At 30.6% G+C, this 16,240-nt stretch overlaps 1 protein-coding gene across 1 annotated transcript in view; it reads left to right on the plus strand.

Annotated features, from left to right (window-relative positions):
* The window catches only part of LOC106468534 (integrin alpha-PS2-like), a 104,458-nt gene that overhangs the window by 80,188 nt on the left and 8,030 nt on the right, over nt 1-16,240 (plus strand). Inside the window, exons 10-16 of the mRNA XM_013928966.2 lie at nt 1,563-1,665; nt 2,086-2,188; nt 5,310-5,410; nt 12,107-12,200; nt 13,063-13,108; nt 13,273-13,377; nt 14,961-15,016. Of these exons, the coding sequence (XP_013784420.2) occupies nt 1,563-1,665; nt 2,086-2,188; nt 5,310-5,410; nt 12,107-12,200; nt 13,063-13,108; nt 13,273-13,377; nt 14,961-15,016 (608 nt within the window). The remainder of the gene's footprint in view (nt 1-1,562; nt 1,666-2,085; nt 2,189-5,309; nt 5,411-12,106; nt 12,201-13,062; nt 13,109-13,272; nt 13,378-14,960; nt 15,017-16,240) is intronic.

The raw sequence follows: 16,240 nt of genomic DNA on the forward strand, positions 1-16,240 counted from the left end.
CTTAACTTTTTTACCAGGTGTATACATATATATCGCTTTCTTACTTTTTAGGCCTCGTGGCCTGGTTGTTAGGGTGTTCGCCTCATAATTTGCTGGTCGTGGGATCGAAAAACCCTCACCGAATATACTTACCCTTTCATCTCTGGGGACGTTCCAATGTAATGGTGAATCCCACTATTCGTTGGTAAAGAGTAGACCAAGAAGAGGAGTGGGTATTGTTGACTACCTTTCACCCAGTCTGTCACTTATAAGTTAGGGAATGCTAGCGCAGATAACCCTCGAAATGCTTTATGCGAAATTCAACAATCAAAGAGTAGAGTACATTTCTAAAACGCTTCTTTAACAGTTTGCTATGTTTTTACAGTGTTTATCACGACAATATGACTTACATGACAAACTTGTACTATGAGCATCAAGGTTATCATGACTATATTACGTAGGTGACAAATGTTACAGGTAAAACTATATTTTCAATGTATACCTCTAAAGCTACCACAACAAACTTTACCATTTAATCCATGTTCGGACAGAGGTAGGGTTTGATTTCAGTACAAGAATTCTTAGCTTACAGTCTGGTTTGTTTTGGCAAGTTTTGTATTTAAGCTATTTTTTATGAGTATTCTTTCAAACTTGATGACTTATTAAAAATAAAAGGTAAACCTAAAGTTTGGTCTTGATTGTGTTTCATGTTTTATTCTAAGCCTCCTTGAAGGTTTGTTTGGATTACTGTTCCCCATATGCAATGTGTTTATATTGTCTCAACACGTTAGAATATCATTTCTTGGCGTGAGGATAATCTCAAAGCTCTGATTTTCCGAAAATATGTTATTTTGATATAAGATAATGAGCTGAGTGAATGACATGGTTTATCTCAAGACAAACACGATCATGTCATTTCCACTTAACATAAGTACTTTGAATTATCTTGGTTTCAGCTTAAGTTTTCTTTGTCTGATTATTTGAAACTTCTTAAATGTAGGAAACATATATAGGAAATCACAAGAAATTGCTAAAGGTTATTAATCTCGAGTGTAATGACTCATTATGTCTCAGAAATTACATTAATATAACAATTCTCTCTAACGACAAAAAAGTACCATTACGTAAAGGTATGCAATTTTAACTTTTGTTCATGTTGTTTGGACACAAAATTATATGAATATGAAACTTTTAACTTACTATCTCCACTTTCTTGATGACATTATTAGTTCATTTATTCTAAAATTATCCAGGAACTATATAACAGCTAAAATTCTTAATGGTCACACACATTTAATTTTTTATTAACTTGAACTGTTCTTTAAAACACAAATTTCAGTATCTTGCACAGTGTAGCAAATACATGAGATCTTGTTTAATATTTTGATGATAAAATTTATAAACTTATTAATTGTGTGTGATGTGAGTAACTAAGTAATACCAAGAGCAATTTTAAATTATCTCAAATTTTGTATGCTTGCATGCATATGTCTTTTAAAATGTGTTAAAAAAATTATATATATAGAATATGCTATGATTGGAAACTATTTCTGAGCCAAAAATGAATTATCATGATTATATAGACTGGATGATGTTATCGTGGGAGCACCACTACATTCTGACTTCACTGCCAAAAGTAGAAGTTATGAAGAAGGACGTGTGTATATATTCTTCCAAACTGCAGAGGTAAGATCGAAGTGTTGTTTCTAATTATTGGCTATTCAGTTGAAAATTACAGTTAATTCCCGACTGGTGTGGTACGTAACATAAATACACTCATTTGAGTATCACGTATACAAATTGATTTCTTAAGTTATAAATATTTATTGTGGATATATATATCTTGCATCAAAAAATAAAAATACTGTTTCAAACTAGTCTGCTATAATTAAAGAAAGGTTTCTAAGAACTATATGCATGAAACTATAATATTAGAGTGCCGTGTATCAAAAATGATTTCACAAACATTCACCTATTATGATGGTTTATTAGAAAATGCGTGTTAAAGAATATTCCAGATTTTCTGAAAATAGCCTTTCCGTGAATTTTAGTATGAGTTTAATGCATATGAATATGGTTTCTTAGACAGTTTTAATTAAATTATAGCACCAGATGAGAAACAGGAGTTACTTGGATGGAGTGTACGCTAAAGGTCGATTTGGCATGGCCTTATCTTCACTAGGTGATATAGACAGAGATGGATATCAAGGTGAGTTTAGCAAAATGCTTGCCTTTAATATTTTAATAAGAATACCCTGGAATAGAAAAGTAATATTATAAGTTTACAGTACATACTACATATGAAGTAAAAATTATGCTTCATAATTGCAATTTCTTGTTGTTTTTTTTTCATTTGGCGAATCAAATACATTCTTACACCATTTCTTCAATTCAGAATTTAAAAATGATAAAATATATTCCAATCATGTACTGCTTATCTCGACCTTATAACATTGATTATGAACAGAGAATTGCTGTTTTGGCTTTCTCTTAGATGTGAATTACAATTTTCATTAAAAATCCAAAACATAGCCCTTATTTAATACGTGAACGTTGTATGTAACTTAATATTATATTGTAGGTTTAGAATTTTATTTTTTCATCATTACATAATGTCGTACATTATATTAATATATTATTTTTCTTCGGCCATATGTTCATCACTGGGCTTTCTTTAAATAAAATAAAAACTCAAATCTGATACAATAATCAAACGACAATTTAATGAAAAGTTGTCATTGCTGGAAAAGCAAGTTAATAAGTTAGATTATAATCACCTTGTCAATGTATAAATCTATTAACAATCACATGAAAAAAATAGATAGCTTAAAAAAATGTACTGGATATATTCATAGAACATCCATATAAAATAAGTTTAATCTTTCCAATTATGGGTTTATATAATATAAAAAAGTGGGTACTGGCCCATCGTTTAAAATTTACCATTCTACCAAAAAGTCTTAAATATGAAGATTATCTAAGATTATCAAATTATGATCAGCTGCTTCAACAATTGTTTAAGCAAACAATATGGTAGGAAAATAATAAATCACTTGATAACATAAGACATTGAATTAACATATTATAATAATATAAATCAGGAAGAAAATCTATAAATATAAATAAAGAGAATTTTTTTTATGAAAAGGTTATACACTAATGAGGATAATGTTATTATAAAACCAGATAAAGGAAATAGTGTCGTTATTATTAACAAAACTGGTTCTGTTGATAAAATTTAAAACATTCTGAATGATAATACTAATTTTTTGAGGCTAGATAAAGATCCAACTAAATCCAGATAAAGTAAGTTGCAATGATGTTTGTTAAGATCAAAAAAGAAAATAATAACAGATAATGAATATCATAAAAAACCAAGTGGCACTCATACAGGTATTATATATGGTGTTCCTAAAATTCATAACGATGTATGTCCATTTAGACCGATAGTGTCTGTTATAAGCATATATATTCATGAACTAAGTGGGTTTTTAGTTAAGTTGCTGGAACCATTAATTAGGAATGTAAAAATACTTTAAAAACAGTTTGGAGTTTTCACAAGAAATAAAAAATGAATTTTCTTAAAGAGGTTCATAACGCTAGTTATTATATAGAGTGTTTGTATACCAATATACGACTAGAAGAAACTACACATTTACATACCTAACTATTATATCAAAATGAAAACAATCAAATGCGACTTTCTAAACCAGTGTTTTCAGAAACTAATTCATTTAGCCACCAAATAATCAAATTTTTTGTTTCAAAATGCATTTATTGGTCAACTAAATGACGTTTCTTTGGGGTCAAGATTAGCTCCATTACTTGCCAATTTGTTCCTGTGTCATCAAGAAAACTCTTGGTTAGAAGAATGTCCTGTACAGTTTAGCCATTATATTACAGAAAATATTATTTTGAGAGAAGCTGAACGTGATGAGTTTTTTTTTTAAATACCTTAATAACAAACACCCTAATATTAAATTAATTGTTAAACACCAACATAGCTCCCAATTTACATTCTTTGACCTATTCATTTAAGTTAAAGATGGTAAGTTTAATTGTGAAATTGTCCATAAGGAGGCGTTTACGGGGTCATATTTTAACTCTGACAGTTAAATACCATTGTATTTTAAGAAAAATATTGTTAAGATACTGGTTCATCGAGCATATGAATTAATCTGTAAATCATACCATCAACTGAAAAATAAGCGATTATGATCAGAAATCAGTTAAGTAAACTATGTCATTGAGTATACCTTCAAGTTGAGTTGAGATGTTTATATTAGTCTGTATGTAGCTTACAGTATTTTTTCAGGTATAAAGATTGCATACTTGCCTATAAAACGTCTAATGTGATATATAAATATAAATGTCCTATACGTTCTTTAGGTTATGTTGTTTCTACCACTAGATGGCCAACAGCCAGCACACAAGAACATTCAAGAACATACTAATTTAGATTTATGTCATTCTCAAGTAGTAGGAAGCATGGGTTGTCCGAGGGTAATGAACCCACAAATAGAGAACAATTTAGAATTCTTACTAGAGCCAACAATGAACAAGAGCTGTACATAAAGGGGAGTTTGTTAATTAATAGATCCGAATCTAAGTTAAATAAGCAGATTAGTGAGGCTCTTCCTTACAAGTTTTATTAGAATTTAGCATTTTGTAAATTAGACAAAAATGAATCTGTAAAAAGCGTTCTCTAGGTCCCTGGATTATTTGGATTAAAAACTGCTAGTGGGACAAATTTTCAAAACGAAAAATTGACCTGTGACACGGTGTCACACCTGATAACTATCTACTTTTATACAAGCAAACCAACTTTGTAACACCTTTATCTTCCCATGACTCCAGACAGCCTGCATTGTGGTCACTAACGTTCACATATCAATGAGCAAACAGACAGGTTAGACTAATAACCACAGTATAGTAACTCAAATCACAAAATAATGTTTACGGCTAAGATTTAAAAAAGTACTGAATTTTGAATTGTGAACCTTATCTAAATCTAAAAAATAGAGAACATTATCATAGAATAATGAGGACGAAAAAATATTTTGAAGTATATGAATACCATTAAAAGTGAAACAAGCAGCAACTTTATATGACAATTGTTGGAGGGATAACAGAAGAAAACTATATTATATATATAGATATTGTAACAATATGCTTATACTTCAGAAAAGGTAAATGAATAATAAAATGTAGATTCTGTGTCCACTTTAAACGACATGGCGAGACATTGTGATGATTTTTAAACTGATAAATACAGTTTTATCTAACCATAGTTAAGAACTAATTCTATTATGATACTTTTTGTTTTTTAGATTTTGCTGTTGGAGCACCTTATGCTGGAGAGAAGGAACGTGGAATAGTATATATTTTTCATGGAAGCCGAAATGGCATGAAGTCCACTAAACCCTCGCAGGTGAATCTGAAATCATTATTCAAAATAATATGAGGACATTGTAGAAACCACAATAACATATATTTGATTATGATATAATAATTATTTAGGAATAATATAAAATTCTACTGAGAATGAGATCTTTGAAACTTTTAAACATTCAAATAAACACACGACACATTCTCTATACCTTTCTATTTTATTTCTACAATTAAAAACCATTTTGTATAATGGTACAGCTGTCTTCATGTATAGGTAAATCCAGTGATCAAATGCTTATTATTAATTTGTTCATACAGGTATTGTGAAAATGAAGGTGGTGGAAGTAAGTTATATTTTTTGTCCTCCATGGTCTGTTTGTTTAAAATAACTTATTGCAATTTCTGTTTCATTAATAGAACAATTACTTTCCTACAGCTTGTTGCAAATTGTGAATAGTTGATCAGAAGAACTACATTTTTTAACTTCAGTACTTCTATTTCTTCCTTATTTTATTTAAGTTTTTAATTTCATTCTACATGAGAGGCGTGTAAGTGTACAATGAATCTGATCGATGGTGTGTTCAATCTGTGGAAGCCCAAGCATGAGCTAATGGTAAGGGTATCAGACATCAAGGGCGATCCGAGGGTCTCGGGTTTTAGATATACTGCTACTGAACCCACTTCACGTTATAAGAGTAGCAGACAATCACACTACCAGGTTACTGACTGGTAACCTTTCTTTGACGTGCAGCTCAGAATTAGGCTGTGCTTGAAACATTAGGATCTCAGTAGTTAGGGTGATACTCCTGTGTCCAAAAGATGCTACCTCAGTAAGGAGTTGCCAGGTGAGTGAATATCAAAGGATGCCACCTGAGGGTTACATTACTATTACATAATATGCAAATTATGCCAACACATAAAGGATACATAATTGCTACATAATATACAAAGAGTACTGATGCCCAAGAATTACATAGCTGCTAAATAATAGGAAATAGAGAGAATTACTTTGACGAAGTGGCACAAGAGGTCACTGCTGTGTAAAGGAGGGGTGACATAATAGTTACATGAAGTGGCACCAGAGGGCGCATTTGTATGATGAGTATGTAGATAGTCTATGAGTGAACCATCAGAGAGTGATGTACGTAAACGTGTCTCAACATACCATCAGCTTTTTAAGTTTTTATTCAGTAACAAAGTTTTAAATTTAATATTTTATCTAATCTGCAAAACATTGTTTTGACAATTCTCAAGTACTGATAAGTTTATCACAGTTACAGCTTTGCTTTATAAGTAATACAATAAATCTGATATTTTAATCTCTAGTTGTTATCAACTTTATAGTTTTTCATTTATATATTTAATTACATTTTAAAAAGGCAAAGGCGCATAGTATAACTAATGATAGCATTTCTATAAATGAATAGTTCAAAAGGATGATGAGCTCATTGTAGGGTGTCTCAAGATGTGATTATGTCATCAATGCCTATATTTAATTACATGTTCTAAAAAGTAAAACTATTACTTTTATTTTTTGGCTTAACATAACAATAAAAGTGCTCTTGACAAAATATTTCATTTTATTATAGTTTTCGTTTATATTTTCAACTGTATTACATGTGTTTTACAAAGGTGGGTGGTGTTTCTATAGGTAGATAGTGTTACCAACATATTTAATGTACTGTTGAAAAGTTTTATCACATCTAATGATTCATTTTTATAAATATTGAACAAGATGGTTATTTCATTGTGTTTTTAAATATTGATTTAGTACATAATTAATCTACTGATTATAGTTTTCGCTTATATACCTAATTTGCATAACATACTTTTTAGTATTTCCTGACATTTTATATGTAAAACACTTCTCACCAATTCCTTTCTTGAATTAATATATTGTATAACATCTATTCGCCCAGAAAAGAATGGTTATTTACATCTCTATATAATTTAGTGTTTAGCTTTGTAAGTTGATTTGTTTTGCTAAAGTTTAAAGCAACTATGTAAATAGTTATGTTAACCATTACTGTAAAGTTATAATCTTACCTTTATGTAGAAATTCTCACAAATCTTGGTCTAGAGCATGTTTCTTAGTGGTTTTGAATTTTGTGCATATAGGCTCAATACCACTTCGAAAAACGAATATTTACTACATATAGGTCACTCGTTCATCCTATTGCTGATACATTCCAGCTGATGGCATGTTGAGAAAGCTTGACTCTTCTATAAAACCAAGTGACATGTTCACCTAAGGCTAAAACAAGTAACACTTTCGTTTCTCTAAAACTAACAGACAAACCACAAATTATATTTCAGTATCTTTCAAAACTTCACCTTATATACACTATAATACTTAAATGTATTATTTACCAAAGCATCATATATCTTTTTTACAGATGAACATATTTCACAACTAACTGGAGAAAACAGTTGACAATCATAGTCTGAAAAGGATATTTAACAATAAATCAAGTGATTATTCTTTCACATTTTATAAATTCAACATATTTACTGTTTATCATTACAGAATATATTTTACAACAACAATGTAAAACAACAGACTTGACAAGCATACTGAAATATTTATCAACAAAACTATAAACATTTTAGCTTTTAAAATATTGGATAATTAGCTTCCATAAAATTTTTTCCACATTATGTCCAGTAAGATTTCGGTTGGTCGTCTCAGAAAAACTAGATTATCTTCTATTTTACAATTCAAAACAGATAATTTCCTGACATAGATTTTGAAATATTGTTTCAGTAACATGTGATGCAGTATCTTTCATTTCACTTGATAGAAAGATCATAAAACGTATGTTAATCATGAGTTACAAATCAGTGTTATGTGGTTTTATTATGCAAGACTGATGTTTCATCATAGCCAAATATATTTTAAGCAGATATTAATAAAATATCAAACTTAACAAGTATCACATATAATTAAACATTTATTAGCAAAACAAATATATTATTTATGTAAATGTGTTAGTTTATAAAATACTGAATTAGCTTTCATTCAGTTTTTTACATTATGTCCATATTACTAGTTTTTAATTTTAGTTCAGTATGTAAGATTTTAATATAGTTTATAAACGAAAAATTTAGTGTACGATTTTTGTGTATAGTTGAGTTCATCATATTTTACAACAAAATAATTTTCCTCACTACTCAGTAAGACTAAACTATGCACAACATACAGTCAAAAGTTCAGACAGGGTCATTCTGAAAATATAACTTATACTCGTCTTAGGTTGATAATTCATTAACAAAAAGAAACTTAATTCTATTCTGTTCAGACTAAAGTCCAAATGTCAGATAATTACATGTCTAGCTTACTCTTTTATGATAAACTACACCCCATGAATATTAGTTTCTAACAAGTATGTTTGAACAACTAATACAAGTATCCATTTTTATTCTTATATAAAACTCATTTTTCATCATAGTCCATTATGTTATAATTAATATATGTAAGTAAAATCACAGACTTGACAAGTATCACACATACTGAAACGTTTATTAACAAAACTTCAAGCTAGAAAAAGACGATTTTATCCAGGATTTATAAAAAATAATGTGCATACATCCTACTTTCGAAGATATAAAAATAACTGTGATAGCAATAAAAAGGTTCTTAACAAAATATTTCAACTTTATTATTTTGTGGTCTACAAAAATGATGATTTTTTCACATTTCATAAATAACTACATTTACTATTTATCATTGCAGAATATACCTTACAACCATGTAAGTCTAACAATGAAAAACGGATTTTGTATGTCACTTAATTTGACAGTAAGTAAAAATGGAATTTATCTGTTCTTCCACTTTACATAATGATACAGAATGCTAAATGTAGATTCATTATTTGCACTTGCACTCTGAATAGTTCACCTGCAAGGTGATTTTTATATGTAATATAGAGAGACTATTTTTTATCTTACAGTTTTCACATTTCATTTGTATAATTTATTTTCCTATATCACGCTATTATCATCAACCTACAGGGCAATGAAATATTTAAAATTAACGAATGGAAAAATGTACATACCTTTCAACTTTTCATAGAAATTCACTAGAATACCATTATTTGTCTTATATGCCACATTTCACATCTTTATCTTTTTACTTATAGTTAATTTTTAATTGTTAATATTCTTTTCTAAATCTATGCCTTTTATTATTCATGGAGATACATTAGCTGGTCCCCACGTGACTTGATAGTTATTACCTGCAGACTCTCACGTTTTACTAAACAAGATGGCGTGTAAACATTTTCACATAGATATTGAGAATTTGTAAATGCTATAATATTTAAAGAAATTACATAGCCACTTTAGTAACAGCAACGTTATTAATATGATGCATTATTATTCCCTTATATATTGTATACAATATCGTAATCTCTAGTTGCTTTAATACTGAACGAAAAATGTGATGCTTTTACATTTTTGATGAGGCAGATTTGTAACACTATGAGGTTCTTGTATGATATAAAGGATGAAGAATGTCTTAAATACTGTGATGTTACATCACTTTATCATTGGAACAACATGTACCTTGAGTAAATTAATAATAATGCATCATAGTAATAACACTGCTTTACCACAGTGACTATCTGATTTCCATAAATATTATAAAATTAAGAAATTCTCAATGTATATGTGAGAATAATCTAATTTGTACACTTATAACCAGTGTTGTGTGTGTTGTTATATATCAGGAAAAATATATTAGTTCTTGTATTAATTATTTTCAAATATTGCATGACAATATAGCAACTTGATTCTCAAGTTGAGGTCATTGGGAGATATATGACTAATAAACAAAGGTTAGCGACAGAGTTTAACTGAATATAAAGTATACAAGAATTGAACTCCAACAGGAGTGTACTAGACTTGTATGAAAGATAATTTAATCTTGGCAATCTAGCATTTTATAATCCATACATGTCAGTGTTATTCCTAAGTATCAAAGGTTATCAGGCTGCCAGTGGAACTTACCCCTCAGATAAATGTGATGAGCCCAGCATGGCCAGGTGGTTAGGGTGCTCGACTCGCAACCTGTGGGTCGCGGGTTCGAATCCCCGTCACATCAAACATGCTCGCCCTTTCAGCCATGGGGCGTTATAATGTGACGGTCAATCTCACTATTCGTTGCTAAAAGAGTAGCCCAAGAGTTGGCGGTGGGTGGTGATGACTAGCTGCCTTCCCTCTAATCATACACTGGTAAATTAGGGACGACTAGCGCAGATAGCCCTCGTGTAGCTTCGTAACAAACAAACAAATGTGATGAACACAACCCAAATTGTAAGATGGACAATACTGTTATTTTTTACATGTCTATACAATTACGCTCTGAAGAAGTTATATTATGTATAGGTATTGATAAGATATATTTGTAAAAGACAGTAGTTTTAAACTACAAATATGTGTGTTCTAGATGGAAAACAGAAAGTAGTAACTTAAAGCAAAAAATAACTTCCTAATGTACCCTCAAACCTTGAGAATGTCATAAATGTACATTTAGCTTTCTATATCATTATGTAAAGAAGTTTAGCATGTGTATAGCAGTTTCAGTGTCAATGACAAAGCTTTTATCTAAGCTTGCCGAACATGTTACTGATAACAAAATAGTATGTTCTAATATGAATAGAGAAATAGAGACTAATTATATCGAAATATTGTTAAGATTGAAGTTGCATCTCGTAACTGTAAATACCTGTTTTGTTGATACTAACCTCTCATATTGTGGAGTTTATTTAGTTTTACTGTGTTCAGACTAACATAATACAAGATGGTCCAAAATTTTCTTTCCTATTTTGAAACATAATAATTAATTAAGGAAATACAACCATGCAGTTCTGAACATCTTGTAACCCAAATCAAACATATTTACTGACATGTCAGTAAACTTCTACGTGTGCATCATTAGTGGCTCTCAGCACGTCTAACCAATATTCAATTTCAGTTCACTTTCACTGCAACACACCCACAGTTACAGTGGCGATGGCGATTCTGTTCATCAGTTCTTTGATGTTTGCTATAGGTTAGGATACCGATAGCATTCATATGTTTTTCTTACAATGACTCTTATGTTTGTGTATAATATTTTTGACAGAGAAAGAGCAAAGCTTCATAATTTTTTCCATTTGTTTAACAAATGATGTAACCATATTATATGCTCTAGTAATAAAACTCTGCCAAAAAAAATGATCTAACACATGAAGTAGAATTTCAAAACACAACCAGTATAGAAAATAAAAGATATAAATAAATTGTATTCCACAACAAACACTTGGAGTACCCACACACTGAACAACTTTGGTTTGTTTAGACGTGGTACACATTTACGGTAATATTTAATCAAGATATAATTGTTATAAACTTACTTTTTAAATAGTATATATAGTAATTTAAATGGGTGTATTGGACTAAGGATTCTTCTACAGTAGGTGTCTTTGACTTGTTGGTGATAAATTCACCGACAAATGAACAGCACACACTCTGCTTATTTTAAAATAGTATATTCAAAACAAGTTAAGCGTAGCACAGCGGTATGTCTGCGGACGGGTTTCGATACCCGTGGGGGCAGAGTACAAATGGCCCATTGTGTAGTTTTGTGCTTATCTGCAAACAAACAAGCATAACATATTGATATACTTATAGCAATACTCTTCTAAAACTATTTTAGCAAACTGTGCTCAAATATTATTATATATATATTTTTTAGATTATAAGAGCTGAAGACATTGGTGATCCTGGATTATCAACGTTTGGGTTTTCTCTTTCAGGCGGCATGGACATGGATGAAAACCACTATCCTGGTGAGTAAGGTATTTTTGTTTTATCTTTACAATATAAACATTTCTTAAATGTTTCTTCTTTACTCCAAAGAGTGTGAATTGAGAATAAAAAAAATATGACAAAAAAGCATTTTGCTAAATAAAATCATGCATTTTTCCTTTTTTTTCATGAATTTGTTTAATGAGCATAAATAGATACAATTCGGCCTTTCTTTTTTAATTTGCTTGGGAAATAGAGTAAGTTTCACGTAAACATATTAAATAAAATAATAGCTTTTGTTTTACATTTCTTAAAAGACATGAATGTGATCACAAATGCTGATGATAACATGTAAAATATTCATATTTCCTTTCAAACAAAGACAAACATGAATAAAAAGGAATATAAGATAAATACTCACATTGTTTTTTTATATTACAAATAACATGTTAAAAGTAAAAAAATATATATATACACTAAACATTTGTTTACCATTCGTTCTTTTGTGTGAAAGGAAATGAACATTACAAAAAGGATCCAATAAATATTAAAATATTCATTCATTTGTTACCGTGTAAGTAGAGGATTGAACGAAGAGAGATAAATTAAATTGAATATATTAAGCTTTTATAATATTCACTAAAAGCTACTATTCATGTTGGTAAGTGTGCTTTCCATCCTGTTTTCCCGAGTTAGGAAAAAAAAACGCTTATCTGCAAGAGAAAATAAATAAATACATACTTTTTGTTCACTCTTACATGTAACTAGACAGAAAGTAAACATGCTTCTATGGAAAATGCAATATTTGGAACTTTTTATCTCTGTTAACAGGTTAGTAGATATAAATGATTTCTCAGAAATAAAAAGAAAGTATAATTTATCTATTGATTTCTTTATTGCTAGATCTTCTTGTTGGGGCCTACGAATCCAATCGAGCTATCTTTTTCAGGTAATATACTATCTTTCTCTTAAGCTATGATCTTGTTTACAAAAATTTTTCAAACTTTTGTCACTTCACTTTTAAAAAGTATTTCCGTTTACTTGACATATTATATAACTTACTACCTAGTATTTGGTCATCTTTATTTTAATACGCTGATTATTGCTTTACAGATCTAGGCCCGTAGTGAATCTCTTTGTCAATTTAATGATTGACCCCAATTCTATCAACCTGGATGAACAAATTTGTAGCCTCTCTGATGGAACAGGAGTGTCCTGGTATGGAAGAGTTTCTTTTATTTATTTCGATTATGAGTTATCATGTCTTTAATGTAATATCCTAATCGAATATTAAGGTTTGTTTTTAATTATGCTTTAGTTTAATATTCTTCATCAAAATTATAAATATTTTCACTTCATACATAAGATAAACAATGGCAATTTGCGGTATAAGGATTGGTCATTAGCCGACGGCGTCGTTAGCGGCTCGAAGGATATCCAGGCGATAATCGATCTCCGCCAACGTACATGCCAGCATTTCCAGATTAATCATTCCAATTGCGTTGGGTATTCAGCCATTCAAGTATGCCATATCCAAGTACTTTCGTCTTATAGACAATGTCCTTTACAAAAACCCATCAAAACTAGTGAAAAACTTCACACCTCAGTCCATATGCCACAACTGTTATCTGGTATGGTTCTTTTTCCATTAAGATAATGGTTGAATAGTTTATGGACACCCTGTAATTTATTTTTTTTGTTTTGAAAAAAAAGTGATATACGTAGTGGATTTATAACGGCTTTTTCTGTGTTTTCAACGATTATTAGTCAACCTTCTTCTCTTTGTAACTTTCTTTTGAAACTAATTACTCATACACTTATAATTGGAAAAAAGGGAATAAGATTTTATGAAAATATACTACACAGTCATATTCCAAAAGTGAAAGCTTTTATTTGACTTTTTACTCGCACAGATACAACGTAACCCATTGTTTATTTAATCTGTAGCTAACACTCTTGTGTTTATTTGATATTTATTCCAATAGACGTACTCTAATTAGAATATTTATCATCGTTAGTCCGGTGGTTAGGGAACTTTACACGCAATCTGCAAGCCGCGAGATCGAAATCTGGCGCTCTTTCAGACGTAGGGGCATATTATGGGATGGTTAGTCCTACTATTCTTGGTAAAACGAGTAACTCAAAATTTAACAGTGGGTACTGTCAGCCTGGTGCCTTTTCTTTGATCTGCAGTTCACAGTTGGCCCGGCATGGCCAGGTGGTTAGGGTGCTCGATTCACAATCTGCGGGTCGCAGGTTCGAATCCCCGTCCCACCAAACATGCTTGCGCTTTCAGCCGTGGGGGCGTTATAACGTGACGGTCAATCCCACTATTCGTTGGTAAAAGAGTTGGCGGTGGGTGGTGATGACTAGCTGCCTTCCCTCTATTCTTACACTGCTAAATTAGGGAATTTCAATTCAAATTAAAAAACAAACAAACAGTTCACAGTTATGGACGCAGCAGATATGACTTGCCTGATTTTTCCATAAACAAAATAAACATTTGTATAACAAACCACAACCTTTACTTCTCTTGTAACGTTGACAGATATGCCCTAATTAAAATGTTTGTTCTACCTCTACCTGTATCTAAGTTTGCCCTTATTTAATAGTTTTTATTTTTATACGTAAATTGAAGGATTTTTTAAATAAAGCTCGTTGAATTTAAAATGAACAATTAGTAAATATAAGAGTTTTTGTTTTTGAAATGGTTAATTCATTTACTAATATCTTGTGTATTTTCTTTTGAAGTCATGATTATACATATTTACTCCAAAGTGCTATGTTTGTACTTTTTTTAGCGTGGTTGTTTCTGTTTGTCTTCGGTATAATGGAACAGGTGTGCCCTCTGAACTACGTAAGTAATGTTTAAATTGAGAACATTTAATTTTGCTTGTACAGAATAGAGGGTAAACGGTAAAATGGAAGAACCTTTTTTGAATTTCGTAATGAAATATGTTTTACATATATTTGTAAAATTTGAGATAGTGACACAAAACTAGTTTACATCTAAAGTTAGAGAAAAGTCGCTACTGTGACTATATCACTAATCATGGTGGTGTTTAGTATGTAGGGATGGGTCGAGACAAAAAGGGCTGCCGTATTCAACCTATTACTCTATGAAGCTTACAGATAACTGCTAAAGCTGAGTTATAGCTTTATTTGAGCACCTAATTGGCATTACTGAGTGTTTCACAGCTTGTGAGTGTTACACATAACAATTTCGAAAAGTCTGAAACTGAGTTAAATGATACTTTAAATTTAGTAGTTAAACATATGCCGATGTATGACCAATTTATGTCATTTGACAACAAGATTGATACACACAGTTTTCTTTTTTAACACAAATATGTTTTCATTTACAAACAACAATACAATTTACTATAACAGTTATTACAAATAGTTATTACACACAATGATTTATATACAAAAAATTTACAAACTTACAAGCAATATAAAGTCTTCTTTCTAATGTGGAATTTTCTTGATATCTTATCAAGGGTTCACGATGAGCGAGCTAATTACGAGTTAATGTAGATACGATTCACTTAACGGGGAGCTAACTAGCTTTGTCCTTCGTTATTCACCAGCCACACACGCTGAGTTTTCCACCATGAAGTTATATAATGTTTTCGAAAAATACTAATGTCCGATGAGAATCCATTGAAGTTAAATGATTTGTAATGTTCGAACTTTGTAAATGTTCCTAGTCAAATATCTGAAGTTTTCCGATTAATAAGCGTTAATCCAAAGTTTATAGCACACCAACTATAGCAAACCAATAATAGATATTCTTTTTTTAGCGCGTCGCATTGGTTATATTTATAGGCGTGTGGAGAGTTTCTAGAAAATTCAGATTACATAACAGTACAAAGCTACATTAAGCGTTTACGTACGTACATACACTGTGTGGTCACAAGTAAATAGACACCTAATTTTTCGTCATTTAACTGATTTATGCTAACCAATTTGTGTTCACAGAGCTCTATATAAATGAAAATGGTTCGCACACTAATTATCTTGTGCTACAACATGCCTAGAACTCAAGGTTCTCTCGAATTGTCAGATTTTGTTAGAGGAA

This window comes from Limulus polyphemus, unplaced genomic scaffold (genome assembly GCF_000517525.1).
Source record: "Limulus polyphemus unplaced genomic scaffold, Limulus_polyphemus-2.1.2 Scaffold3046, whole genome shotgun sequence".
NCBI classification, from domain to species: Eukaryota; Metazoa; Arthropoda; class Merostomata; order Xiphosura; family Limulidae; genus Limulus; species Limulus polyphemus.